General features: G+C 42.8%; 1 protein-coding gene across 1 annotated transcript in view; it reads right to left on the reverse strand.

Moving 5' to 3' along the window:
- The window catches only part of ncoa3 (nuclear receptor coactivator 3), a 28,830-nt gene extending 1,823 nt beyond the window's left edge, over window positions 1-27,007 (reverse strand). The window contains exons 1-22 of the mRNA XM_020633829.3: window positions 26,883-27,007; window positions 12,022-12,080; window positions 9,974-10,078; window positions 9,545-9,705; window positions 8,169-8,269; window positions 7,808-7,982; window positions 7,504-7,695; window positions 7,085-7,171; window positions 6,582-6,725; window positions 5,791-5,938; window positions 5,134-5,693; window positions 3,864-4,849; window positions 3,646-3,769; window positions 3,242-3,451; window positions 2,878-3,090; window positions 2,592-2,709; window positions 2,211-2,382; window positions 1,395-1,757; window positions 1,053-1,235; window positions 709-949; window positions 434-626; window positions 38-278 (exon numbers count right to left, since the gene is read on the reverse strand). Coding sequence (XP_020489485.2) covers window positions 38-278; window positions 434-626; window positions 709-949; window positions 1,053-1,235; window positions 1,395-1,757; window positions 2,211-2,382; window positions 2,592-2,709; window positions 2,878-3,090; window positions 3,242-3,451; window positions 3,646-3,769; window positions 3,864-4,849; window positions 5,134-5,693; window positions 5,791-5,938; window positions 6,582-6,725; window positions 7,085-7,171; window positions 7,504-7,695; window positions 7,808-7,982; window positions 8,169-8,269; window positions 9,545-9,705; window positions 9,974-10,059 — 4,698 coding nt within the window. The 5' untranslated portion in view covers window positions 10,060-10,078; window positions 12,022-12,080; window positions 26,883-27,007. The remainder of the gene's footprint in view (window positions 1-37; window positions 279-433; window positions 627-708; window positions 950-1,052; window positions 1,236-1,394; window positions 1,758-2,210; window positions 2,383-2,591; window positions 2,710-2,877; window positions 3,091-3,241; window positions 3,452-3,645; window positions 3,770-3,863; window positions 4,850-5,133; window positions 5,694-5,790; window positions 5,939-6,581; window positions 6,726-7,084; window positions 7,172-7,503; window positions 7,696-7,807; window positions 7,983-8,168; window positions 8,270-9,544; window positions 9,706-9,973; window positions 10,079-12,021; window positions 12,081-26,882) is intronic.
- Between the last annotated feature and the right edge of the window lie 294 nt (window positions 27,008-27,301).

The raw sequence follows: 27,301 nt of genomic DNA on the forward strand, positions 1-27,301 counted from the left end.
AAAAAATCTCCATGACGCCTGTGAAATTGTTACATACCTGATCAGGTCCCATTGGTATCCTACCCATCCCCATGGGGTTCATGGCCATTTGGCCTTGCATCTGGCCCTGCCTCTGTCCTGGCATCTGGCCCGGTATTTGGCCCGGGATTTGGCCCGGGATTTGGCCCATCTGTCCAGCACCCGCCACTGGCCCAGGTCCACCCATGGCGTTGTTCATCATCATGGGTCCAAACTGACCCTGGTTGCCCTGTTGGGGGAACTGTTGCTGGGGATATGAGCTGGAAAAACATAGAAACAAAAGAAGATTTACCTCCGAATCTTATAGAAATATTTGACAAGTATAAGCCTCTCTGGGTATGGTGCTAAAATCTTGCAGATGTAACCATTTCCTACACTTGAAAATCAATGCTCAAAGAAGACGGATGTTACATACTTGTTGCGCTGCATGGCGCCCTGTGGCCAGCCTTTCATGTCTCCTGAGGGGTACATGGGCCCTCCCTGTGGATTGGCTTGCATCCCCTGCATCATATTGTTCTGAGGAGGACCTCCCATTCGTCCTTGCATCATGTTTCCTGGTGGGCTGCTACCTGGGGCCATGAATGATGGGTCCCCCTGCTGGTTCATCCCTGAAAGAACAACAATGAAAGAGATGAGTCATGGGTGTGATCCAGGAAACAGATATTGAAAGAGCCGTCAAAATTAACTCACCATAGTTTCCTCCATAGTTAAAGCCTTGCTGTCCAGGCTGGTTCATGGGGGGACCTCCCATAGGGCTCTCCATGCCTCCTGGTGCCGTGACATTTGGAGGTGGGCTGAAGCCTCTCGGTGCCCCCTGCTCCTGCCTCTGTTGCTGCTGCATCAGCATTATCATCCGCTGCCTCCTCATCTGCATAGTCATCATCTCTCGGCTACGCTGAGCCATCATCTGGGCGTTCAGGAAACCAGGTTGCTGACAAACATCAAAACTTAAGCATTAACTCAACAAATGGTGTCATTAAAGAGGCAAGTATAATTGGACAAGACAGAATGTGAGAAAAGTGCTGCCTACATACCTGACTGCCCATGCCTGCAGGCTGCATGCCAGGTTGAATACCAGGTTGAATACCAGGTTGAATACCAGGTTGAATACCAGGTTGAATACCAGGCTGCATGGCAGGTTGCATGCCTTGATGCATGGCAGGGTTTCCTCCGGGGGCATGTTCCATCTTCATGGCCTGTCGGGTCTGATTCATGAACTGCCAGATAAGACAAGACTCTGGTCAGTATTCCAGTTTTGTTTTTGTTTTTTTTCAATAAACTTTGCAGCCACCAACTTCTCCTATGACACAAGTTGACCTTCTGTACTTATGACAACAAATACAACAATTTATCAAATTCATTTTGTGTGTGATCACCTGCTGTCCTTGCAGTCTCTGCTGCAGCTGCAGTCGCATAGGCTTGGTGGCAGTCATCATGCGAGGTCGCATCATGTTAGCACGGGGGTTACCCATGTTTGTCATGCCAGGGAAGCCCCCTGCCTGGCCCATCTGATTCATCATGGGGTTAAAGCTTCCAGGAGACTGGCTTTGTATTGCGTTTCCTCCATAGCCACGCTGCATACCCATGGCTGAGGGTCCTGGTGGCCCAGGGTAGCCTTGGCTGTAATTGGGTTTTTGGTCCACACCTAAGGACGAGTCCGGCCTTGTGAAAGACTCTGATGGTGGACACTGACCCTGGCCTTGATCGGGGCCCTGCTGACGGCCTTCGGGTCCATGGTTCTAGGGAATAGAAAAGTTATATTATTTCAGATAATACAAATAAACTTAGAAGTATCAACACCAATATGGGTTTAGAGGATTTATGTAATTAAACAAATGACAAAACACAGCACATTTTTTATATGGAAAGTGGTGAAGAAAATATAAAATCCTGCAGTGGTTTTGGGTTATTCTGGGCCTGTGAACAGCCTTTGGTTTACCTATAGCACTTTGACTCAGTATTTACATTCACTAAGTTATGCAAAAGATGTAATAATTATAATGCAATTAGAATCTGCATGCATCCATTTTATGTATCTACTTCATAACTTCAAATAATTTTAAATGGAACTATGTGGGCCAATTGTATTCTATTCAATGCAACATTGGGTCAACACTTGCATTGCATTTCCATTTCCTGTAAACAGAATGAGTGTGTGCAATACAAAATGTGTACTTTAGTGCGCTCTGTACCTGGCCTACTATTTCAGGGATGCCTAGGGCTCGGTCTATCTCCTGCAGAGCGATGACATCAGCAGTATTGAGCAGAGAGTCCAACTGGTCAAGAAGTGCCCGTTCGTCACTCGGGCCCTCACTGGCAGTGAGGGGCCCAAACAGCTCCCCTAGGGGATGTCCAAATTGATCCCTAAAAAGACAGGATGTAATCACTTTAAGAAACGTAGACCAAGATCACAGACGCAAATTCAGGATTAAGTTTCTCAATGGGAGTATTCCTGGTAAAAAAATCAGGTCAAACAAAACAATAAAAAACAAAGATCAACACCTGCTTCTGAATTCAGCTTATGTTGGAGCAAAATGCCAAGGATACAGTTTGGACCACTGAACAAGGTTTACCTGTTTGTATTAGCATGTGGTCTGTCCATAACCATGGCAGAGTCTGGCCAGGAGGGGGACTGAGGTAAGGGTCCATGTCCACCAAAACGATTCACACCCATATTGGCTTCATTTGTACCTGCAGAGTTGATTGGCAAGTGTATGTTTGATCATTACAAAGTTAAAATCGCCCAAAATTTGTTACAATTAAATCCACAGAAAATGATTCAGATTCAAATATTTACACATGAATGCAAAAAAAAAAGGTATAGCTTTTCACCTTACAACATATTTATATGTAACATACCCATGTCCATGAGTTGCTGCTGTAGCATAGACCTTGTGTTTCCAGGTACACTGTTGGAGCGGTTGATCATAGATCCACTCACTGGACCAGTGCGACCCATACCAGGGTGTCCTGGTCCGGTGACAGGACCGCTGCTGGGCCTCGGCATACCCCAGTCTCCTGGCCCGGACAGTGGAGGGCGCTGGGGCATTCCCATTCCCCTGCCCATACCTCCTGAATAACAATAAAAAAAAAAACACAAACATTGAGTGCGTCATCAGTGTGTTAGGGCACTGTACCCTCGGTTTCTGTCTTTCCAAACAGAGTTGGAAGCCCCACTGTCTTGTCTTGTCTTGTCTTACTCAAGGATAAAAGATCAACTCACTTATTGGATTGCCTCGTGGTGGACCTGCATTCATGCCTCCAGGGAAGCCTTGTCTGATCGGAGCATCCATGTTCTCCTGTTTGATCAACGTGGGACAGGGTACATTCCTTCTCCCAGCCAGCCCCCCTCCACCCATGGGCTTAGCATCCACGGACAAGGCTCTCTGATAGGCACCTCGCTGAACTGGAGGCAAGGGGCCTCTTTCCCCATCTGAAATGTATGGAATATAAACAATTGATAACATTGCAAATGTAGGTTCTAAGAAAAAAAGAAAACTGCCTCTGACACAGAAGCATCTACAGTGTGCTACATCATGCAAGATAAGTATCTAACACACGGTATGCTACTATGACTATCATCTTTGACACACATCCTCTTACACAATAAGTAGCAGATTGACTTACCATGCAAACTGTCCGGCATATTTCCCTGTTTGTTTCCAACCTCCTTCCCTGCTCTCGAGTCAGGTTCAGGGTAGAAGCCAGTGTTAGTCCTTGGGACCCCCAGAATGGTCTCCAGGGTCTCTGCCTGAACCATCGAAACAGAAAAATGTTAGAAAACAATATTTTCCGCTAGGTATTTCAAACTCCAGTTAACAAATTGTTCTGCACACAAGCCTTACCTCATCAGATGGCTCCATCTTGACCTTCCCATCCATGCAGTGGGTGTCCGAGCTGGTGACCCCAGCACCTTGGGCCCCTCTCCCCTCCAGGTCCTCCAGTTTTGGTTTGACATCACCAACTTCCTTCGAGTCATCCTTATTGAGGAGGTAGTGAAGGAGGGCGTGCGGCTTCTCCTTCTTAGGGCTGAGCTGTTCCTGCTTTGACTCTGATCCCCTTGCCCCTACAGTGGCTGCCGGTCCTGGCTCGGGCGCCCCCGATTCCAGGCTGCTCTTCCCAGTGGCCTCAGCAGTGATCCGAGCCACTTCATCTGGAGTGTTTCCGTTCTGCAGCAGCTTGTGGAGGATCTTGTGCTTCTCCTGCAGTGACTGGCTTGTTAAATGTCCTGTGCCACCGGAGGAGGGGGCAGAACTCGGATTTCCTCCCGTGGATGAGGACACTCCGGTTGAAGACGAGGGGCTGGTGACGCTAGTTGTTCCGTCTTTAGCTTCAGGGGTTGAGCCCGGCCCAGAGCTTGTTGAATGATTTGGCGGCACCAGCTCGTCGGTGGGGGAGGTGAGGAGCTGCAGAAGCTTCTTGTGGTTCTTGCTGTCAGGGACTCGTCGGTTGGCTTCTGCTGCGAATTGACCTGCCTCCCTGTTCACTTGGCTGTCTGGCTTGTCGGGAGGGCCTTCACTGGTTGGGGTATGCGGGTGCTGCTGAGATGGCTGCTCTCCTCCAGCCCCGAGTGAGGTGCCCGGGCTCTTGGAGTCAGAGTAGGTTGGGAGCCCTGGTTTACAGGGACCACTTGCTGCTTGATTGGTGGAGTTGATGCTTGGAGAGCTGTCAGGCTTGTGGGGAGGGGGAGAGGTGAGCGGGGAGGACATGGGATTTCCTACTCCCTCACTTATGGCTTGGAGGGCGTTTAAGGAGCTGCTGGAAAAGGTGGTGCCTCCTCCTCCCCCTCCAGAGTTACTAGGGTGACTAGAGCTCATGGGAGAGTTTATACCTGCAAAGGACACAACAACAGATATATTATAGTTCCATGAAGTTAACAACACAAGTGTTAGAGAAAGGGTGATCTTAGAAGTTGTAATTTGACATGTTAGCTCTCTGTAAATGTAAAGTTGCTGCTATTGGTCACTGAATAGCCTAGCGGTTATGTTGCGAGCCCCCTGTATGAAGGCTATAGTCCTCATTGCAGAGGCCATAGGTTCAAAAATAACCTCTGCTCTTTGCTTAACATCATCCCATAAGAAAAAAAAAACAAAAAAAATAGCTGATCGTACATACCTCCAGGAGAGAAAGGGCTGGCACCCATCTTGGGGCTTCCTCGGACCCTGGGTGAACCCATTACATTGTGCGGTGGGCCGTTAATCCCTGGACTGACTTGGGGAGGACTTGTCATTCCCATCCCATACCCCCCTGGTCCGCCTCCAGCTCCATGGAACGGACCCATCTGCTGATGTTGGTGCTGCTGCTGCTGCTGCTGCTGCTGATGCATGCCATGGTGGCCCATCTGATTCATGGGCCCCATCTGGTTCATGGAGTTCATGGGGGAGTTCACTGGATGCCCGGAATTAATCTGATTCATTTGACCCATGTTGTTCATCTGATGCATGGAATTCATTTGATTCATCTGATGCATGGAATTCATCTGATTCATGCGGTTACCCCCTGTGTAGGGGGGTGCTCCTCTTTGAGCTATGTTGCCCTGTTCAGCCATGCCATAGCCCCTGTTCATGCCCATTCCACCTCCTGGGACCATGTTCATCTGTTGATTAGGATTGTTCACTCCAATGTTAGGAGGTCTCATACCTCCACCCTGGTTCCCACGATAACCATTCTGTTCCCTACAAAGAAAAAATGTAAATATATAACAAAAAGAACACAACCATCAAATGGAGGACAAATTATTCTATCTTATTGTAAATGTAAAAGTATTTGCACCTCTGTAGCAAATGTGTGGAAAGAAAAGAGTGCGGTTCATTGGTGTTGGGGTTCCTGCAAAGGTCACTTCTGGTCTGGGCTGTGACTGGGGTGCCATCAGAGAGGGAGAAGCGGTACAGTGGGGTCTCTGCATGACCATTATGGAAAGCTAGAGTAGAGAAAAAGACAAGTAAAGACCCAAAAATTGGCTTACAACGGGAGGTAACATTCACACACACACACAAAAAAATCAGCTCTAAAAAGGAGATGCTAGTTTTAGCTTAGGTTTCACGCTGTGTATGTACACATGCTTTTCTGTAATGATAGCAAATAAAACTGCCATGTAGGCGGTCTGCGTAACAAGCCTTCCAGAGACTGGATGGGCCTTTAAAAACATTCCTGTGTATAACCTTCAATAAAATAAAACTGAAAGAATTGAAGTGACAGGTGAGCACAAAGTCCAGTGTTAGCTCCAATTGTGATGGAGAACAATTATTACTGGTTTGAACCTCTCATTCATCAAGTGAAAGGCTGAGTCCCACATACCAAAAGTTTACATGAAGTCACTTGCACCTGGTACATTCCTTGTATAGTTTTGCGATGGCTGCTTCCTTGACAATGCTAAACCTGCCCTCCAGACCCATATTATATAGATCATGTCTTTGTCAAGCCTGGATTACCTGGAGTTCGAGCATGTTCAACTTTAAATGCAACATGTTTTATAATGTCAATGTATGCTATCGTCTTATTTTGGTAGCGACAGTGTGATGGTGACAAAGGAGGTTAGATGGTAGTGTAGCAGAGTTATATACCATCTTGATAGTGGCGTTTGTAGGACCATGGTTGTCCCTCACTTCGATGGAGGAACATCTGCATGCAGCGCCTCACGAGGTCCTCCCAGCCTGGACGCATAGTGGTGTGAGGGGAACTCTGCTGCTCAATTTCAATCAGTTTACCTGCAAAAGAAGATTATCCAAGGAGATTACAAGAAAGATAATGGCTAGGAAAGCACAAATACCTTTGAGGCTATTTATGGTGAAATCAATTGTGTGCATATCTATAATACAGGAATGACATGGCTATTGACAGGTCACATTTCCACAAACAGAACAAAAATAAGTCTAAAATCTGAAATCTAAACTTAAATTTTTCTTTAAGATAAAATACACAGCATCAACGCAGCAGTGCATCCAAAAACAGTATTTCCAGTCGAGGCTAGTGTGACGTGGAACTTACAAAATCAGAAGACTCTCTTCACATGTATAAAATATTAAAAACAATTGAGGAAAGTGACACTTGGAAAATAAAAACTTACCAGAGAGTTCATGGCGAGTGCTAAACCTCTCCGTCCTCTCAACCGCGATGATGCGTCGGGCAACACAGATCATACATGACTGCAAATCTGAAACAACACAATGTGTATTCATACTTATAAACTGATAAACTGAAGGAGAAACCTGTATTTGTAAAATCTTACAGGTTTGTATTATATGCAACATTAAGTTCACATAAAAAAGGGCAGTGGAAGAAAGCAACACAAGAACTGTAAGCCAAGTTAAGTCACTGTGTAATTTAAAAAAGCTCCACTGTGTGACTGCTGCTTAAATCATCTTCTACATGAATAAATGTATACAAACTGTTGTTACACACTTAACCTTCTTTTTCCTCATCATCAGGAAAATAGATAACTAAATAAAAAATGAAAGCTGTGAGAGATGCTAACGATGGCTTTACCTTCTCCTTCCTCCATCATGGCCCGGGGCTGAGTGAGGGCAAAACACTGCATGGTCTCATAGCGCTGGCCCCCGGGCCGCTCTTCTGACATCCCATGACTTTGGCCGTGAACAAAGTTCACCAGCATACGACAGTTGAAGGTGTGGCTCTTCTGCCGTGGCGCCTCTGCACCCCACGATGCCCCATTGGGTGCTATGGAGAGTAATTGCAGAGGTGAACAGGTGACCGTGGCCGTGTTTGTTCAACAGGGTTCAGATGTTCATGAGTGTTTTATTGACAGCACAACATGAAACGTATGTCTCACCATTGGACTTGGGAAGATTCTTGTGAAACTCCTCCCTGTCCTCATCATGGATGATGTTGTACACACTGGTGTTAATCAGCTCCTCCTGCTTGTACTGAAGATACTGTGTCACGTTGTCTGACACGAATACAATGCTGCCTTCTCGGTTAACCACAAACAGAAATCCATCCAGGGCCTAAGAACAGCAAGAGAGTCAAATGGAAGAAAAAACAAAAATGTATTTACACAAATTAATATTGTGAACCTCATTTGGTTACAGTTCTTTCCAGCTAAAAACCAGTTGAGACATTCCATGAGCAAGTAGAGCAAATCCCTCTTTGAACATAGTGATTTATCTAGTTTTGCTCGTCCCCAGGCTGACCTGTAGGAGCAGCGGTCCCAGATGATCCTTGTCAATAACCCCTTGGCCAGTGGAGGACACATCTGCCTTCTGGACGTCGTCATCACTGCAAGAGCTTTTTCCTGAGGACAGATAAGGCGGATCACAATTGTGTTAAAGAGAGTTATCTTTTTACAACATCTATATATTACTTTATTAGGTACTTAACCTTCTGCTGATCATTTTCACTCTGTAACTCAACAGGAAAAGCCTTTCTACTGAACACAAATTAGTGACAGTGATCTTAACTATGAAAAGTGTGCAAGCATGTTTGACATTTTGAATGTTTAAGACCAAATTATAATTCATGTAATTGTTGAGTATTGTCTTTATCATGCCATTTTTTAATCATTTTATTTCATTAATGGCCTTTCTATGACTCCCTATTATTGGCGGTGGGAGCCGCCTGCTTAGTTCAGTGAAATAAATCCATTTTCTGGCCAGCAGATGGCAGCATGAGTCATGGATGCATGCTTAACATGCCATTCTATTTTTAAAATCAGCATGTGTTTGAGGCTTTGTTAGATACCACTTTATATAGCAGGGTCATCGGTGGCGCTAAACTCGACGACAAATAACTTGACACTGAATTTAGCTCCATATCTAACTGAATTAACTGCATGATCAGAAAGAACAGAGGAAGCTGTGATTGACATACATAAAGTGGCATCTGAGACAGTAAATGCAAGGGAATGGCAATGTAGCAGCAAGGGATGGGAAGAGGTGTACAGTAGAAAAACAAACAGAACAGAGAAGAAGCATAAGACAGGTCATTTATCATTTCTATCCTGTAACTATGACAACATGACTCCAGCAATAGCCAGCTGTAACCCTCTGGGTAGATCATAAGATGATTGCTCTTTTTCTTCTTTTCCCACTTGACCTTGTAGATTTAATCTCAACTGAGATTATTTTTTTTAAAAAGGTGAAAGAAAATATGCCCCTTGATGTACCAAATCCTCTCAAATCTGCAGGATAGTAGCAACTCTCTAATCTCTCAATTCTGAGTCACCAGTGTCACCCACCAGCCTCCTAGAGAGAGGCAGGGTTTGGCACTGACGGATACACGCTTTCAGTCACAGCCTTGAGCCATGACCATCCAGCATTGGTCTCAATTACTGGTGTTCATTTACCCCTAGCAATACAATCGGCCAAATTGGCTGTTGGTCTTAGGCAGCCTGGCCATGAACCAAACACACCACTTCATCACTGGCATCATCTGTCCTACAGCAGGGTACTTCACAACATTCAGCCTTTTCTTTATTCTGACCACTTCTCAAAAGAAGAAAATTATATGACGTGGCTGTGTTAAAGACCAGGAGTGTGTATATAGAGGTATAGTTTGGACAGTGTAGTACCTTGCTCTTTGATTTGTCGGATCTGTCTCACAGTCTCCTTCAGGATGGCACATTTGTCAGGCTTGACGTTGAAGCTGTCGATGTTGGAGAGGTTGGCAGAGATGAGCTCAGCCAGCTCCTCGATGTACTTACTCTCCTGTTCCCTCCGACGCTTGTCACACCTGCCAGGGAGCCAAGGGGATTAGACAAGTTGCCATGACAACCTCACCTCCACATGCCCTGTCCATAAGCAGGCCATACAGCCTGGGCTCAGATATTTCAGATATTTACTTTCAGCAGGAACAGATTTGAACCAGAGGGTTGGGACGTTTACACCAGGCCAGCAGGAAGGAAGTGACCTTATGCTTTTGCTGACATCCACACCCCCACAAACATCAGCAGACAAAGTGAATGGGTATATGGACACTTAACAGAAGTAACAGTACTCACCCTAAGCCTGGTGTGTCACAGGTGGACAGTTTACGTTTGCGGTCGGAGCACAGCGGCTCCAACGAGTTGTCTCCTATGCCACTCATCTTAAGCGCATATCAGCACCTGAAAGCACAGACATCATGTATGTTCACTCTATAGAGGTGGACCAACAGATTAGAGGGAATTAACCAAGTGTGTGGTTTAATATTCTCTTTATGTGTGGTAAAATCGAATCAAAGGATAAGCGTGGAAAGTGCCCTAAGCTGTTGTTTCTTTGCCAAGTCCAGTAAGAAATGCCTGCAAATGCAGGTAAACTTGGAAGCTTAGTGTCAAGTTTTGAAATAATATCTTCAAAATCCCAGAGCTGTTGAGGTAATAGATGAAGTGACTTTCAAGGGAAGAGTCGATTGTGGATTCCTACAGTTTTATGATGCTAGACTACCCAGCTAGCCAAGCAGCCTTGGTTCCTGCTTAGTGCTTGATGGGAGTGAAATCTCATCTGTTCCACGGCGAGGAGCGACTGATGATGATGTAGTGATTTGGAGCCTCGGGGGAGACGGGTCATCCTGCGTTCAGGCGGCCTGCCCAGGAGAAGGATACCACTTTGCTTGCTAGCAGCGGCACCACATGTTAGAACTGCTACTCCAACAATTTCCTGTACACTTACATGTTCAGGCCTGTCACAACAAAGTTAGAGATGATTCCTTGTAGCTACTGTACCAGCAAGGAGCGTATTCACCATCAAGCCTCTTCGTCAAATTGAGTGAGACTGCACAAGAAAAAAAAATACAAACTGCATTGTGGAGCCTGGATAGAATCCAGAGAGACTTCACAGCGTATTTCAGGAAATAGTAAGAACTTTTCCACATTCCCTTTTCTCTCCATACTAGGCTACATCCGCTCTTTCTTCCAATGGGTTTTTACTGCGCTCCCCCCCCCCCCATACCATCCTGAGGCAACCCCCTCCCTTCTTCCCTCCCTCTCTGGGTGTAGCAATCCTGGGCTGGGGACCCTGCCCTTGTTTTCTTGCTCTGGCATTGCCCTGCGTCTGACCCCTCAGAGTTCATGTTAAAGGAAACCTCTGTAGTCGCTGTCTAAGGTCACTGCTCTCTCCTATTCCCTCCCAGAGACACACACAAAGCTGTAGCGTGCAGCTTTAACACCAGATTGTTCTATTACAACTCTACCCTGGACTTTGTGTCTGCATGGGTGTATGTGCGCGCACAAGCCTTCTTAAATACAGAGTGAGCTCATTCCAGAGTGGAAAAGTGTAGAACCAATGGAAGCCATTATGCAACTCCTGCTTCAAAACTGCAGGCTGGGACACGCAGCCCAGTCACCCACCACCACCACCACCACCACCACCACCACCACTACTACTTAACATGAAGAGCACCAAGTCTCAGACACACTCTCTGCATCATAAATCTGCATTGCATGCTTCTTGCCTTTCTACCTTTTAACACCACTCTCTAAATCTGTCCCTCCTGCTGCAACTCTCTCTACCCACCCTTCTCTCCTTCCCCGTTTCTGTCCTAAGGCTCACCTCTGCAGCCGTGGAGAAGGACGACATCAGCCCCTAGTCAGTCTCACATCCTAAAACAGACAAACAGCACAGCTAGGGGCTTCTGGGGGTCTTTCATAGACAGGGAACAATATAGGGTGAAATAATAGTTAAATGTTATTCTGCTATTCTGTCTGACAAAAAAAGGCTTCAAGTCCCAGGATTACATTTAAACAGCACCTAACATCTCTGTGTTCATGGGATTTCAAAAAGTCTTTTCCATGTTCACAGGAGTATGTTTCATTTGTACAATGAGAGACACCAAAGCCCCTGATGAGTCTCAACAGGCCTGGCAGTTTGCCACTCACTGCCCTGACTCCTCTTCTTTTGACAATGTGCTGAGGAACAAATTCAGATGTATTGTACCAAACAGCAGCTGCCAATGTGCGAAATACAACAACTCGTAGATAAAAACCAAAATGGTCTGAATTTGTTTTGTATAGATTTGCACTATGGGTGTGTGTGCTGCGTGGGTGTCTCTGTGCATTTTCCAACATCTCACCTTAACCAGTACAAGCCCCAGTCAAGCTCCATCCAGGGTCTTCAGTGCCTCAACATCTCCTGTAAACATAGAGCGGAAATAAAAAGGTCAGTTACTGTGGCCTTCTCTCAATTCCTGGATATCTAAACATGACCTGATAATAGAACTGTTGTCCTTTGAAAATAGCATTGGGAGGGAAAGGGGGGGGGGGGGTCCTTTGCATGTTTTGCTTTCACATAAATTCATGGGAAAACTGTATTTCTAAAATTGCACAGGAAGCCACGGCAGATAGCATCCTGTTTGTGTCCTCCCCTCAGCCTGTTCCTCTGCGTCATCACTTCCCTTTCCTGGAAATGTGGCCACTCATCCACGCCATTTACATATTTGGTTTATCAATGTGCTGTCCTGTCCTCCTGGTTCCATGCACACACCTTGTATGACAGAGTGTGTCCAGTAGAGGCTTTCTCAAAATGAGCTAACTCAGTATTTGGTGGTGTGCAAATAATCCCCTTCTCACAAAAAGCTCAGAAAATGCCTGAAAAATCAATTTAACATATGCTAACAACAAACAGAACATCACAGGCACTTTCTGGTCATTTATACAGTATTGGTTGTATTTTTTCTATGTAATTAAAAATGGTTTCCAAGACAAGTCTTCATGTCAGCTTTTGTTTCCTAAATTTAGTTTTATACTTTGCGATTGTGCTTATAAACACATTTAAGAAGGTCCGCTGGGGTTTTGTGTTTTCTGATCAGAGTAAGCTCCCATCAATTCCACAGAAAGGAATCTCTGGAGCTGGAAATCAACATCGGAGTACATTTTACCCAAATGAAGAAAATCACCCTTACAGTAAAGCATTAGCATCTAACATATTTTTGTTTACTTGTGACTTGTTTTAAGTCTGATTTCATATCAAGGGGACATGTCAGGGGGTAAGGCCAGGTCTTCAGTGTTTGGGTACAAATTGCTCCCAAAACAAGTGACCTTTAGCACCATAATCCTACAGCCACAGATAAGCCCGTCAGATGTTCTTTCCTTTATGAAATCTAAGATTAATTACGCTGCTCTAGGCACAAATTCTGTGAAATACAGCCAAAATATATATATATATTTATATTTAAGAGCATATTAGAGGGTAAAAGGCTTTCATTCAGGTTAAGTCTTATTAGCCATTAGTTCAACTCACACTTATTGCAGGCACACACAGGCAGCAGTAGTTATACAGCTGCTATCTACTCTGCCCACGGTTTGTGTGTGTGATCCTACACCCCAGACCACTGATCACATCAGCCCTAAACACCGGGCTGCTACTGAGCTAATGCTGCAGCTGAATTATTCAACACAGAAAGAGAGAGAGCTCTTCCTTCCTGTCAACCGACCGAACAAGGGTTGATCATTTTAAGTGTTTTCATGCTGCTGCAGCAAAACAACGAAGCAAAAATCCACAGACACTAGAGTAAAAAAAAAAACATGCAAGACCATTATTCATCACCTTCTCTGACATTTAAGATTAACGCATTATTATCGTCAAACTCTGTCCATCATGGAGTGTTTTTATTCCCGTCTACTCACAGATGAAGAAACATGTGAAGCTTGAAGGGGCTAAAGAAAGACATTTAAATGTGCAACCGTATAATGACAAATTAATGGCCCCAGTTCTTGCAGAGGAGCTCAGTGAAGCAGTTTAATGGCGTCATGGTGGAGTCATTTGTTGGGGTAAGAACTTCATTTATGCATCCTTGTTGCTCTCAGGACAGTTTTGGTATTACTTCCAATATCTTATATAGAGTCTGTGTCTAAAAAAATCAAAAAAAAATCACTTCTAACTTACTGTGTCATACTCAGGCTCTTTTGTTGTGCAGTGCTGCAGGAAATCATTTCACTATGTGCCATACTGCAGACTATTTGTCTTGTTTTAAGTTCATTTGAATGTCATTGTTTGAGAGACAGGACAGTGGATAGACTCGGAAATCGGGGGGGGGGGGGGGGGGGAAGAGAGAGAGAGAGAGAGAGAGAGAGAGAGAGAGAGAGAGAGAGAGAGGCTGGATTCGAACCTGGGCCGATCGCTTCAAGGAAAACAACCTCTGTATATGGGGCGCATAAACTAACCACTAGGCCATCAGCCTACCGCAAAATAGTTATCTATTGAAAATTTTTTTATGTACAATATATACAATCTTTATGTACTGATAAAAGTAGTATGCCAACAAATACACTGTTTTAAACTACTGGCCACATTTCAAAGACACAGGGATGATGTAGACATTAACCTTATAGTAGGCGAAAACATGGGAACTGCTCCTACTGCCATCCTTTACATTTTGAGGATGGCAGTGAACAACAATGATTATTTTCCATATTGGCCGATATCTGTGAGCAGGGCAAGTATCGGCCAATATGCTCAGCCTTCACAATGGTTCGTCCTTCATTTTAAAAGGTGCAGCTGGTCATCAGTAACAGTAATGAATAGTAAAGGGACGTAAGTCCTCTCTTTTACGATCTCGATGTGCTGTGAGGGACTTTTCTTCCTCATATTTTCATTGAAACTTCCAGCCAACACTGAAACCATTCCCATGACAATGATGTTTCACAGAACAGGTACTTAACGTCACCAGAGTTACCATGTAGTTATCTAGAAGGGACAAACATGTTTGACTTAAAGTGAATGGCTTTGATGCTTCCCAAGGCTTTTTGAAAAGACAAAAGGACAAATGGTAACGTTCTCCAACGAGAACTACATCTCTGAAAAATATAATTACAACATCCTTTTCAGGGATTCTTTGAATAAAAGTATTACTCAAGAAAGGAAACAAAACATTCCATCTTGAGAACACAAATAAAGATTGAAGATCATTTGGATCTACAGGGGTTTTGGCTGGAGGCCAGTCGATCAGTCAGGACCAGAATAGTGAGGATGACATTCCTTCTCAGCCTAAAATAAAGCCTGCAATCTGAGCTCCTTGAGACAATGAGTGGCAGGCCCAACAATAAACACTGGCCAATCCAAAACAAAGATCAGACAATGTGGGGCACACTATTAGAGAGACCCAAAATCACACCCGAGGCAAATGTCCCCCCTTTAAAAAAAGAAGACTGAAGTGCTTTGTCGTCTTCATATTCATTGCAGACACCCGCTACAAACACCAAAGAATCAACACCCCACTGCCCTAAGATGCAAACTGGTGCACACAGTCAGCGCAGAGGAAAGGTAATAAGGTAACAAAAGGTGTCCACTTGAGTTTGAAACATCAAGAGCCAAAAGGAAACAAAAGGAAAGAATGACTTCCTGTTTTTTTCTTCAAAGAACCTCTCCACCCACTGCTGAACATACACCCTGCTTGGTGAAGTGCAACTGGAGCTCATACCAACACCATCCTCAAAGCCTTCAGTCAAGAAAACAATCCTGCAGTTTGGAAGCCTTGTTCTGACGATTACACTCGTCGACCCTTCAGCCGTGCAAACTTCATGTCCTTAAATAATGAGTTAAATTAGTTGAATAATCATTCGATGTTAAAGAATTCACAGTTCACCGTTCGCCTTTAAGTTAGAAACTTTACACCGACAAGTTAGAAACACCAACTCTTGATTTTAATCCTGCAAGCACGAGAGCGATTCAAATAAATCCTGGTCTATTAAACATTTATTTTGGTTCAACTTAATAAATCATCCCTCTCAGGACGGATTCATGGGTAAGTGCTGTAGATAACAAGCAAGGCCACTAATAGGAGAGGGAAATAAACAAAGTTATACTGAGAAATCAAATAATCACAGGCAAGTAAGCTTTGCATGCTGACGCTGACAGCTTCATTAAAACAGGCAAACATACTGCTCCCTGCACATTTGTTTTTTCATGTTTCATCTTGGCATACATTGTTACATTTAAACCACAGAGCCGCTAATGGTGAGACATGTGACACAAAGATTAAAGTTTTATATTTTATACAATTCTCCTTAGAGAATGGTTTATAAATCTAAAGTTAACTCAACACGCCCAGAGTGTCTGACAACTATGAGTGTGCATTTCACCACGGCTAGAACAGTCAGTGCTCTGAACTCTCCGCCGACACCAATAACCAGTCATATTTTTGCCCTTGCTAACTGGCATCAAACACAAAGCACCCATTGAAAACATTATTACCCATATGCTTCCATTAAGAACCTAATTTTACTTTGCGGAGCAGCCATTTATCATTGAGACATTTTGGGGATTCCCCCTGAATTTCAGAGGGGAGATAATTACCAGAAGTAAACATTTTTCATGGAGTTGAATGCACCCTTGTTATTGATGATCATTGCTCACTTTTCTTTGCCAACATAACACATGATTTTGATGAAACAGGGACTAGTGGGACTAGACTGGAGTCAGAGGGTTTGATGACAAGATGGAAAGAGCTTCCACAGAATGACATTCAGGGATGAAGTAGACATATGTTTAACATGTGTAAGAAAGGATTTTTGAAACATAAAGCTAGTTAGAAAACATCCATGTTGAGCAGCTCAGTATCTCCAGTTTAGCTTAAACCAAACTGAAAATATTGAAAATGATGTCCCTTTGTTACGTTAGTATCAGTAGAGCAAGATGTTTGTGTGGCCTTTTATCTGTGTTCTTCAAATGTGAAGGTCATTCAGATCATGTCTGACTGGTGAATTGACACCGTCATCAAAAACAAAAGCTTTTATTTCAGTGTTACCAAATGTATTCACAATGACTTCAAGTAAAATCCTTCATCGCCAACACTGATTTAGAGAGAAACACAAGGAGAACTTCAGAGTGGAATAAAGCACACCTTTGAAAACGGTGATGGTGACGCAAATGTGAGTGAAGAGTCCAGAGAGGAGGAGTTGGCAATAGACGGAAACACACCCTGACAGAAGCATTTTGGAGTTTGTGTAGCATTTTTAAACCATCAGGAGTCTCCATCTTTAATAGATATAACAAGGTTTGATTTGATCCAATGATCAAGGACAAATCTGTCTAAAACACAAATGTTTTATGGGTTTGATTATTCAAAGTAGCGCCTGACCAAGTTATCGACCGGCCAATAATATCGGCGGATATTGGCATATCACGTATCTACAGACAAATGGCTTATTTTATGTTGAATATTGAAAGGTTTATTTCAAATACAAGTTCACTTGACCATCAGTGTATTTCATTAGCATCTTTTTCCAAAATAAACCTACTAAACTTGAAGAATATGAAGTCCTGCAAAGCATGATGGGATATATTGGCCGTACTACTCATTACAGGACATATAACAGCTGACGTGCGGAGTCAATTGTTGTTTTCTTGATAAGTTCTGAACTTGTTTGTTAAACACATTCCTGGTTAAGGTCAGGTTAAGAACAGCTGATGTTGTTCTTTGATTAACTTTCATAAAAAAAAAAGAAAATGCTCTGCCTCTGTGCACTGCACACCGATCAGAATTGAAGCGCTTCCTTTTGCACTTATCGTTGTTTCTTACTCTCTAGATCCTTGTTTGTGTTGTGCTCTGATTTTCTTCGCTCTGGATAAGACTGTCTGCTAAATCAACTGTAAGTTTGTATCAAAACAAAACTGCAATAATCAATCAATCATAGTATTGAATCGCAATACGTGTTAATAACTGTTTTTTATGTTTGTTTTTTTCATTTTTCAGACAGCTGAGGGTGAAAAAAGTATGAGACTACTTCACGAAGGAACTAAGCATTGTATATTTCATACATAAAAACAGTATGTGTGTACATCAACATTTAAAGATCGAAGACAAGATCTAAGGAAGATATCTGAATATATTGGTATCAAAATATTGGTATTTTTTTTGTCAGATACAAGTATTGGCCCCAGAAAAATCCCATATTGGTTGGGCCCTGTGACAATAATAAATCCCATATATGAACCACACAAACTGCCAGATGACATATTGTAACTGTAAATGATGTTGGAGATTTCTTCTCAAGAGACGAACAAAGGCCCATATATAAATATATAAATGCACAGTAGATGTATAAAAGCACCAGACCGCTATCTGTCCTGGTGGCTTTTTCCTCAAACATGTTGTGTGCATGATACCCATAGATAAATGTGTCAGAGAGAGAAGGTCGTTCAAAGCAAAGAAGAACTGTGTTCACAGGATTGCTTTTTCTCACAGGAAAAACATTCCCCGTCCTCAACCATCGCACACAACACTCAGAGCTCAGACAGACTGTGTGTGCATCTACCCATTTATCTCATACAAACTGCAATGTGTAGAGAAACCAGGGAAATAAATGAAGGGGGAAACAAAGGGATGGCAGATCCCACAGTATATTTGTGCGTGTGTGTGTGTGTCTCAAATGCATCTCCTGCAACAATCTGTCATTAATATAGACAAAGAACAGAGAGAAACAGAAAAGGAGCGAGTCATGCACGTGTATAACTGGCTAACTCATCGCATAGCGGCACTGATTTGCTACATCCTCACATTTTTCTATAAGCTCGTTGTGTTTGTGTTTCTGAAGAGGTGATAAAAGGGAGTACAAGACATCATCCTATAAGGAGACCACAACAGCCGCGCTAAAAGCAGGCGGCTGTGATCACACAAGGCTAATATTATGGAAATGAGTGCATTAATCAATGGCTAACCAGCCTTTTATCTGGAGAGCCAGAGCCCCATGGCCTGATCAGCCTCCACGCTGCCCGGTCTGATAACACACCTATCTGCACCTACAACCAAAGAAGATGGACTGAAAGAAAAATCACCTATAGCCACATAATTAAGGGTGAAGATATGTCAGCCATTGTAATTACTTTTACAATTTAAAAAAAAAAAAAAAAAAAAAAGTAGTCAACTCCATTTGACATAGATTTTGTTTTTCAAAGCAGTGTGTGTGTATGTATGAATGTTTGTGTTTACGTACACGTTTCAAATGTGCCACTCTCAAATGTGAAAACTGCTATTCATTTTCAGACCGCAGCGCAGCTCTGACGATTTTCTCCCTTCCCTCTGCTCCCTCCCTCTTGCTCGCTCTCGTGTCTTTTCTCTCCTCCCTCTCTGTGCTCCCCTCTCCCCTCCCCCTCTCCCTCTCCCTCTCCCCACCGTCCCTGTTGGATTGGTGGAGTAAACACAGGAAGAGAGCGGGCTCTGTTCCACCACGCCAGAGCTGGGCGTTCCTGCAGAGCTCCTGCGCCGGGGTCAAAAGTTTACCGTGGTTTTCATTTCACCTTTCCTCAGCCAATCACGGCGCTGCAATGTAGCGCCTGAACTCTGACTCCTGCAAAGAATTCCGCTCAAAAGATGGTCTTACGCCAGTTTCACAACTGCACCCCCTCCCATCTCCCATTTTTCCCTTACTACTCCTTTTCCTTTCTTTCATCTGGCTGGTTCCATGTGTTGACAGAGCCTAGGTGAAAAAGATTCCAGAAATGAGGTACGCGGGGAAACGCAGAGAGAGAGCAGAAATGGGGGGTTTAAACGCTCACAGAAAAACAGCATCAGAAAACTATCAATCTAACTACTAGGGAGGTGAACATTACTATAGCAAAATACAAAACAAATTGACACAAGTTTGTATGAGCAATCCAGACACTTGTAAACCAAAGAGATTATTTTACAATTTGACACATAAATGGAGATTATTTTAGTCTGTCATTTCAATCTCTGTCCAAAAACCCCCCATTAATAAAAGATGATTACGAAATCCTGAAAACTTCTTCACAGAGCCTGCCACATATTATGCTCACCACTGCTCAGTTTCAGGTTAACACTATTAAAAGTCAGTTTAAATGACTTATGAGGACACGAGGGATACAGGGGTCACAAGGATCAAGTTTTGAGAGTCAAACGGAGCTTTGCTCTGCTTCAATCAAACAGTCAGGAATCAAATCACAGTTGCTCTGTACTGGACACAAACACACATGCACACACGCTCTTGCATGCTGAGCCATAATCCAACCCTGGGTTTGTTTTTGTCTTGGTGACACTGCACTCTGTTCCCATCTGCTGAGTGATTAAGCTCGTACCGCTAATCAAGTCTCTCATACTGTAAGGGAGCAAGCAAAGGACAACGCGGGCAGGTCCAGCTGACAAGCGCTGGTCTCCGCTTTAAACTTCTTTCATGGTCATCGCGCATGAACAAACTTAAATAAATAAATACAGAAAAACGTTCCTACAGTTCAGTTCAATTGGTTTGGCTTAAAAGGAATGTAAATCTGAAATTATGGACAAAATTACAAATACTGTAGTCTGCTCATTGGCCTCTAAGTGCTCGGATCGAAAACAGCTTTTGTCACGGGAATAAAAAAAAAAACTCTTACCTTAACTACAGTTTGAGTGAAAGTTCTGTCAAAATGTTGTTTGGACCCCAAATCAGAAAATGGATCGAAGTCACTGAATGCAGTCGTTTGTATCTATCGTTGTTAGAATCCTAGTTTTGGGTATATGTATGGTCATTCAGCACAAAGGTTTTAGACATGCATTTACTGTTTTAGGCAGAAGTAAAAAATTGACTGCTTATAGAACAAGTCCCTTTTGTTTCACTAAAAACTTTTAGAGTAGAAAAGTATCAATAAGTAGAGCTGTCTGCAAGAAGTCGACGATTTCCAATCATCAGTCAAAAAGACTGAGAGACTCTGAGTTGGCTGATATTTCTTGCATTGAATCTATTATTATTTTTATTTTTTTAAGTTGTGTCATTGGCCATAGAGCAATGCAGGAGAATGTTTTGGCTGCACTTGAGGAAAGGTATTGCACTGTTCATTCTTTATACATTCAATGGGAATTACTGGGATTTCTTGGCTTTTGCAGCCAGCCTCAAGTGGACACTAGCAGAACTGCAATGTTTTGCACTTCTGCATTGGCTTCATTCTTCGACCACTGGAGGTTGCTGCTTGATTGAACCATGAACCCTTTCCTGCCTGTATTATTACATTACTTAGGATTGTGCTTGTCTGTCGCAGAAAAATGTTTAAAATCTTATGAAACAAAAATCGGTTTTTCATTTAACTCTTTATTTTCCCTTATTTAAGTTAAGATTTAATCTAACTTCTAGGATGGCCATGTGGTTGAGTTGTAACAAAAGCTGTAGCAATAATATTAATAAAGACTGTTCAGGAGGTGATTATTGTCCGGAAACCTTTGCTTCACCTGTCATTCAGTCATAAAGTTTGAATGAGTATGGCAGAGCTTTTTTTTTTTTTTTTTTATATAGCACCTTTCATAAATAAAAATATGCAGCCCAAAGTGCTTGACAAAAGAAGAAACTGGAAATAATAGACATTGATGGCATTAATTAAATAACAATGACATTAAAACAAGAAGGAAGTTATTAAAACAGATTCAATTAAAAAGAATAAAATTGATGCATAACATTAAAACAGTACAGTAGAAAAATGTTTACTGGGGTGCAGAAAAAAAAAAAAACAAGCCATATGGAAACATGGTGTAAAATTCAAAAATGTAAGCTCCTCTTTTATAGAATAGTAATGGCCAACTTTTGTCAGTGTTCTTTGGAATATAAACTACTGCATCAGTGCAAACCTTGCAGCAATGTCAGGAGGCTGGTTTTGGCTCGGCTATTCTGGGGACAACAGTAAGCTCCGGAGCAGCAACCTTTTGATTGGAGTGTTGCCTTAACGACAAGCCACATATACAGCAGTGATGTCATCAGGCACGGCAAAAAGCAATAATGGCGAAAGGAACATTTTCCACTTTATCCAGAAATGCGAGGAGGAGGGAAAAAAATCCATCCAATTAAAATATGAGTGATGGTGAAAAAAGGGATGGTAGTAAATGATCTGGCTCGTGCCTTGCCAGTGTTGACATGCTGCTGTACGTTTGGAGCGCTCTACATTGGCTTGGAAAAGTGACATTCAGAACTTGACTTTCCTTTGAACTCAAGGACGCAATAGAAATCTCACTCGTGGAAACTCTTAATGCTGTCTAGCACTGTACTGTGAGTTTCTTTGCACACTGAATTCAGTTTTTTAAGCTTGAAAATGCACAGGCGAGCTTTCTACACGTCTACATGAAAATGATCCACTGAAAATGGAATGGTTCAGACAACAACGTTTTGATGACAAGGACCTGGATCTGCAAAAAAAAAAAAAAAAAAAAGGAGAAGACTAAAACCACTGTAGTATCCATAACAAGCCAGTAGTTGGCGTTGTTACTTTGTAATGACACAATGCACACTCTTCCTTTCCAGAAAATGTTGACAGGGAGTCATGCCGGGTGCCAGTCAAAATGTTCACTATCAGACCTTGGGAGTCCGCCATTGTTGTTGTAGTCCACCTACTCTCGCATGGCTATTATCAGGACGGTAAAGCTCATGAGCGAAAAGTCTCACTTTTCAGGGCTACTGAATATTGCCAGTTTACACGTAGACAGGGCCGTTTTCAAATGTTTTCACTCTGGAAGCCGTTTTCAAAGTGTTTCCAGTCGCTCAAAACATCGTTGTCAGGTAAATGAACAGCAAAAATGCGACAAAGGGTTCCCATTTTCAGATGGAATTGTCCCGTCAACAGGGCCTCAGTGCCCATACTGCCCCTGCTTGCATGGCTACATCTGTGTACGCGTCCTCTTACAACTTGCCACTGCAGCGCTATTCCAGCCACAACTGCCTCCTGTACCAAGCAGACCCCAGGAACCCCACCCAACTGCCAAAGAGGTCCAACATCACACTGTTTGATCTTGGTGATGTAGAGAGAAAAAAAAGAGAAACACAAGGTAAACAAAAGGAAATACATGCAACCAACCATTTGACACTGTTGAATTTCAGGGGATGGAGTATTGAAGACGGTCAAAGAAAGCTTTGTAGGACAGAGAACCTGCAAACAATGTGCATTCCCCTTGTTTAATGGAGGCAGAGTCAAAACTGGACAAGAAAATTTGGAGACAGGGAAAAGGTGGAGAGTTTTTCTAAGAAGTTGAAAAGTTCATCCATGACAGTGTGTCTCTTTACCAGCCTCACTTTTTTCATCTCTTTACGTTGTATAACAGACAGAGGGAGCATCTGGTAGCAGTTATCTCACAAACCAAACTTTTTTTTTTTTTCACCCTTGCTGTCTCTCCCCCACCGCATTTTTTTTAATGAAAAGAGGGCCCTAAACAAAACACAAACAAGGTCTCGCTAACATTTTACAATGGTAACAAAACTGGGCCAAGGAGCTACCCTCCCACTGGCTTGTTCAGGTGAACCCGGTTTACGAGCATTCTTTAGCTGGGGGAGCGAAAGTTAAAGGGGGAGTTGAAGTTAAAGAGGAAGGGCAAGGGGGATGGGGGACAAAGCTCTTGGCACCTCCTTCCCTAATAAACTCTTGCCTTCAACCAATCAACGAAGACGACAGAGAGAGAGTTCCAAATCCTTGCTGGTTATAAACTGGAATTGGGTGCAATGATTGCTTCAGGCTGCCTGTTTGGCCCTGTAGAAGTGTGCATGGCTCACATATGGCACTGCAGCGAGCCTCACACTTGAGGTATTACCTCAGAGTTGAGGAAGAGGGGACTGAGGGGACGAATGAGATGTGACTTCAAATAGAGTCAGGGTGCAAACTGCACCGCTTGACTTGGGACTCAGCTGTCCGGCTTCCTCTGAAACGTGAATAAAAATCTGGTTTCAGAAACCCTCACCTCACAGTTTCACTCTCACTTAATTGGGCAAAGTAGTTGTAAATATTTTAGCAGTGGAAACACGACTGTCTTGTTGAGCAGTGTTCTATATTTAGCTCCACTGACGTAGGTACACAAAGCAAACCTACCTGTTGAGTCCTACCCAACACACGAGAGTGTGAATGTGCACCTCAAGATGTACAAATACAGATCACAGTCGCTGCGTGAGTGACCTTGAGTTGTGAGGGCTCAATAGGATGTTTTACACGGCTTGAGCTGACCACGGGAAACTTTTGTGTTCTTAAACTTTGGGTTGTAAAACAGCCACCAACAACAAGTCAGAGACCAGTCTAAATAGTGAAGAGCAAAGCACTACAGAATCATGTAGAACTGCTGAAAGCTAACTTGACATGAAAACAGATCGAGAAACATCATAAATTAAATTAAAACTCGTAAAAAGGGCACTTTTTAGTTGAATTACAAATACTAGGTCAAATTCCAGAGGTAGCGTCTGGGGTGTCTCCTTGACTAATACTTATTTTACTGTTGCCTAACTTTAAGATATGAAGCCCATGGAGTCATATTTCAATTAGTGGAAACAATAAGGCTTTCCTTTCAGCTCTTTCTGTCAACAGGAGTCCACTCAGAGCCACCGCTCACCCACACAGCTATTAATCTAGAATAGAACCAAAAGCACATGAGCAATTGGCAGTTACTTGAAATGAAACTTGTTACGTCTGTCTCCCAGTTTCTCTTGACACAACCAGAGTGACAAAACATTTAAAGAATGTCATGTATTCAGATATCAGTGATGCAAAAATGCAGCTCGACAAAGACTGATTACAGAACCTAATCAAACGTGTCTCCGACCCACCACAGCAGCAAGCTCCACTTCTTACTGCTTCCCCTACCAGTCTTCATATGCCAATCTAATCATAGCAACAACAAAAAAAATCCAAATAAGAATGAGAAACCAATTTAAAAATCTAAGTTGTATAAAAATTTGAAAGGTTATTCTTACGTTTTTCAGTGAGAATTGTGAATTTGGGTTCATCCAAATGATATACAATGTCATTGGTATTTACTGTGCACTACTACAATAATGCATTTTTATGGTGTAGACTTTGGAAAATATGAAAATGAGGAACATAGAGGTCACTGAACTATACAATCATCCAAGTGTATTATTATAAATCTTATTTGTGTTTCATGCTACAAAAGAGTTTGACAAACTATCTCAGTTTTACATTTTGTTAGGACCGACTGGGTGTAAATATATTCTACATCCAAAGTTAATTCCAGTTCCAGAGTGTCACTTTGATATCTGTTACACCAATACATGTACAAGTTCCATTATCAATCAGACTATCTGATGTAGCCACACGATGTGCCACCACACAGAGACTTCTCCCAGTCCCATGAGAAAAAGTGATAAGTTAATGAATTATTGAGAGCACAGGGGCCAGCAGACAAAGAGCGAAAGCCATGCATCCCAGTCACTCTTCACCCCATCTGCAGTCAAAGAATCCCCCCAAAGATTGATTCATTGTTAACGCAGCCTGACACCCTGTGTGAGGGAGAAAGAAAGAGGTAGATAAAGGGAAAGAGAATGGGGGACAGGGGGCTCCATTTGCCAAGAATATGAGCAGAAGCACTTCATTGGACAGGTTCCCACAGTGGTCATTCTACCACTTACAAAAATACCACATATGTGGACTTGAGTAATGGCATTCCATCAGACTCAAAATAAAGACAAGTCCGCTCATCTGACTGCTGCTGACAGAAGCATGGTTCTCACTTCTTCATTGCCACCTACAAACAGTTTTAATGCCCATATGTTTGAAATATTGCAGCCTAGTTAATGAATAGCATTAAATCATATAAGCGGGGATATTCCTACCTCTGCATTATCATAAATAATACCTTAAAATTTCAGACACTCACGTGGAAAAAAAAAGCATTCAGCTGTAAATCCCTGAAAGTATCGGTAGGGTTTGCCCCAAGCGAAGTGAGCGACAGGCAGCACACCTAAACCTCAAAGGTTTCAGTGGAATGACTAACTCACATTCTCATTGTCATGAGCATGTTCTCCAAGAATGTCCTCTTACAACCTTACAAACTAAGTGCTGAGCATTCACATTTTCGAGCACAGAGAAAGTCAGCATGGACTTTACCTTAACCCCGAGGGTGTTCTTCCTCCTCTGCACTGAAACATCAATCTCCCTCTTTCTGTCTCTCTCGCACATACATTAGCTAAATGTGATGGATCAGCTATGAAATGTATCATTATACCACTCATAACAATCACGGATCGGTGATTTCACTACAGTGAAACAAATAAATAACAGATGCTGTTGTTTCTCCAGAGCGGCCAGTTCAAGTTTAGCATTCAGCACTGGGGGACAGTGATGTCCTCATGATCTGCAGCCAGTTAACATCATACAATTTACTACAGCAAAGACTGGGAGACACCTTCTCTGAAAGTGCTTTTTCAATTACACGAAGAACCACGAATTCAATTATTGTGTTGCTATTTGTTATGTTATTGCAATCCGTGTGGCAAATTAAGGGCAAGAAAACACTCTACCAACAAAACTTGGGACTGCCCTCATTTCCAGTGTGTCTTCGATCCATGGTGGAGACTAAACCACAATCATCCAGAAATAATCAAATTCATTTTTGATGTTGTCCAACAAGACAACGGCTCAGGTGTAATTCACGTTAGCTGTAAATACATAAAAATCCTGCAGTCCCAGTGGCACCTAAACTGCACACAAGTCAGAGCGCCTAGTAAAAAAAAAAAAAAAAAAAAAAAAAGAAAGAAAAAAAAAAGATGTCCAATGCTATTTAGTTGAATTGTGGGAAATTAACACAACCTATCGGTGCTTCAAAGTTGAAGTTAAGCGTTTTAACACACAAACGAGTTCCCTCGTAGTGCCGAGTATAAAGTGCTATGCTATTGCACACAAGCGAACCAGAGAGCCCGTATCTCATAAACTTTGCAGCCAGCGGTTAATGGGAACACCACCAAGCACTAACACCGATAGGAACTGCACATCACCAAGCCAAGCTTCGTGTTATCGTCACCTCATTTGCAGTTTTTGATTCAGTAATATCGTAAACCATCCCATTACAAACAGACAGTGGTAATGTGGGTTCATTGTATCACGGTAGCTTAAACCCACAGCTAGATCGGAAGCGGAGCAACACCGACTGCTTCTGTGCCAAATTTGCGCCTTTAAACACACAGTAGCATTAGTTCAAAACTTAGGTAGGCTTACATGGAAACATTAAATCAACAGCAGAAAACTCACCGGCTCCGTCGCTTTCATTGAGTAATACAGTTTCTTTTACACCTCTACAAACTCTCCGCCATCTTCGTCAGGACCGTGTTTGTTTAAATGCGAAACACTCCCCGAGCGGAGGGAGCCAGCTTGGAGCAGAGCGAAATGACTTCTGGGTTATGTAGTTGCTTTCGTTGGCAAGCCGCATCAAACTGTTTAACACGTTCTGCGAATGGACTACACGTACACCAATACCCATAGGTGATATGAGCAGCAGTCACTGATATTATTAGGGGAGAGATTTAAAAATGTATTTATAGGCTGGCAGGAAATCAGCTTTATGCAGGTTACTTATCATGCCCATAGAGTAGCATATTACATTCATATAGGCTATCATTAGGCTACATAAAAGACTATTTAATATTGGATATAGCCTATATAAATATAAA

This window comes from Labrus bergylta, chromosome 5 (assembly GCF_963930695.1).
Source record: "Labrus bergylta chromosome 5, fLabBer1.1, whole genome shotgun sequence".
Lineage (NCBI taxonomy): Eukaryota > Metazoa > Chordata > Actinopteri > Labriformes > Labridae > Labrus > Labrus bergylta.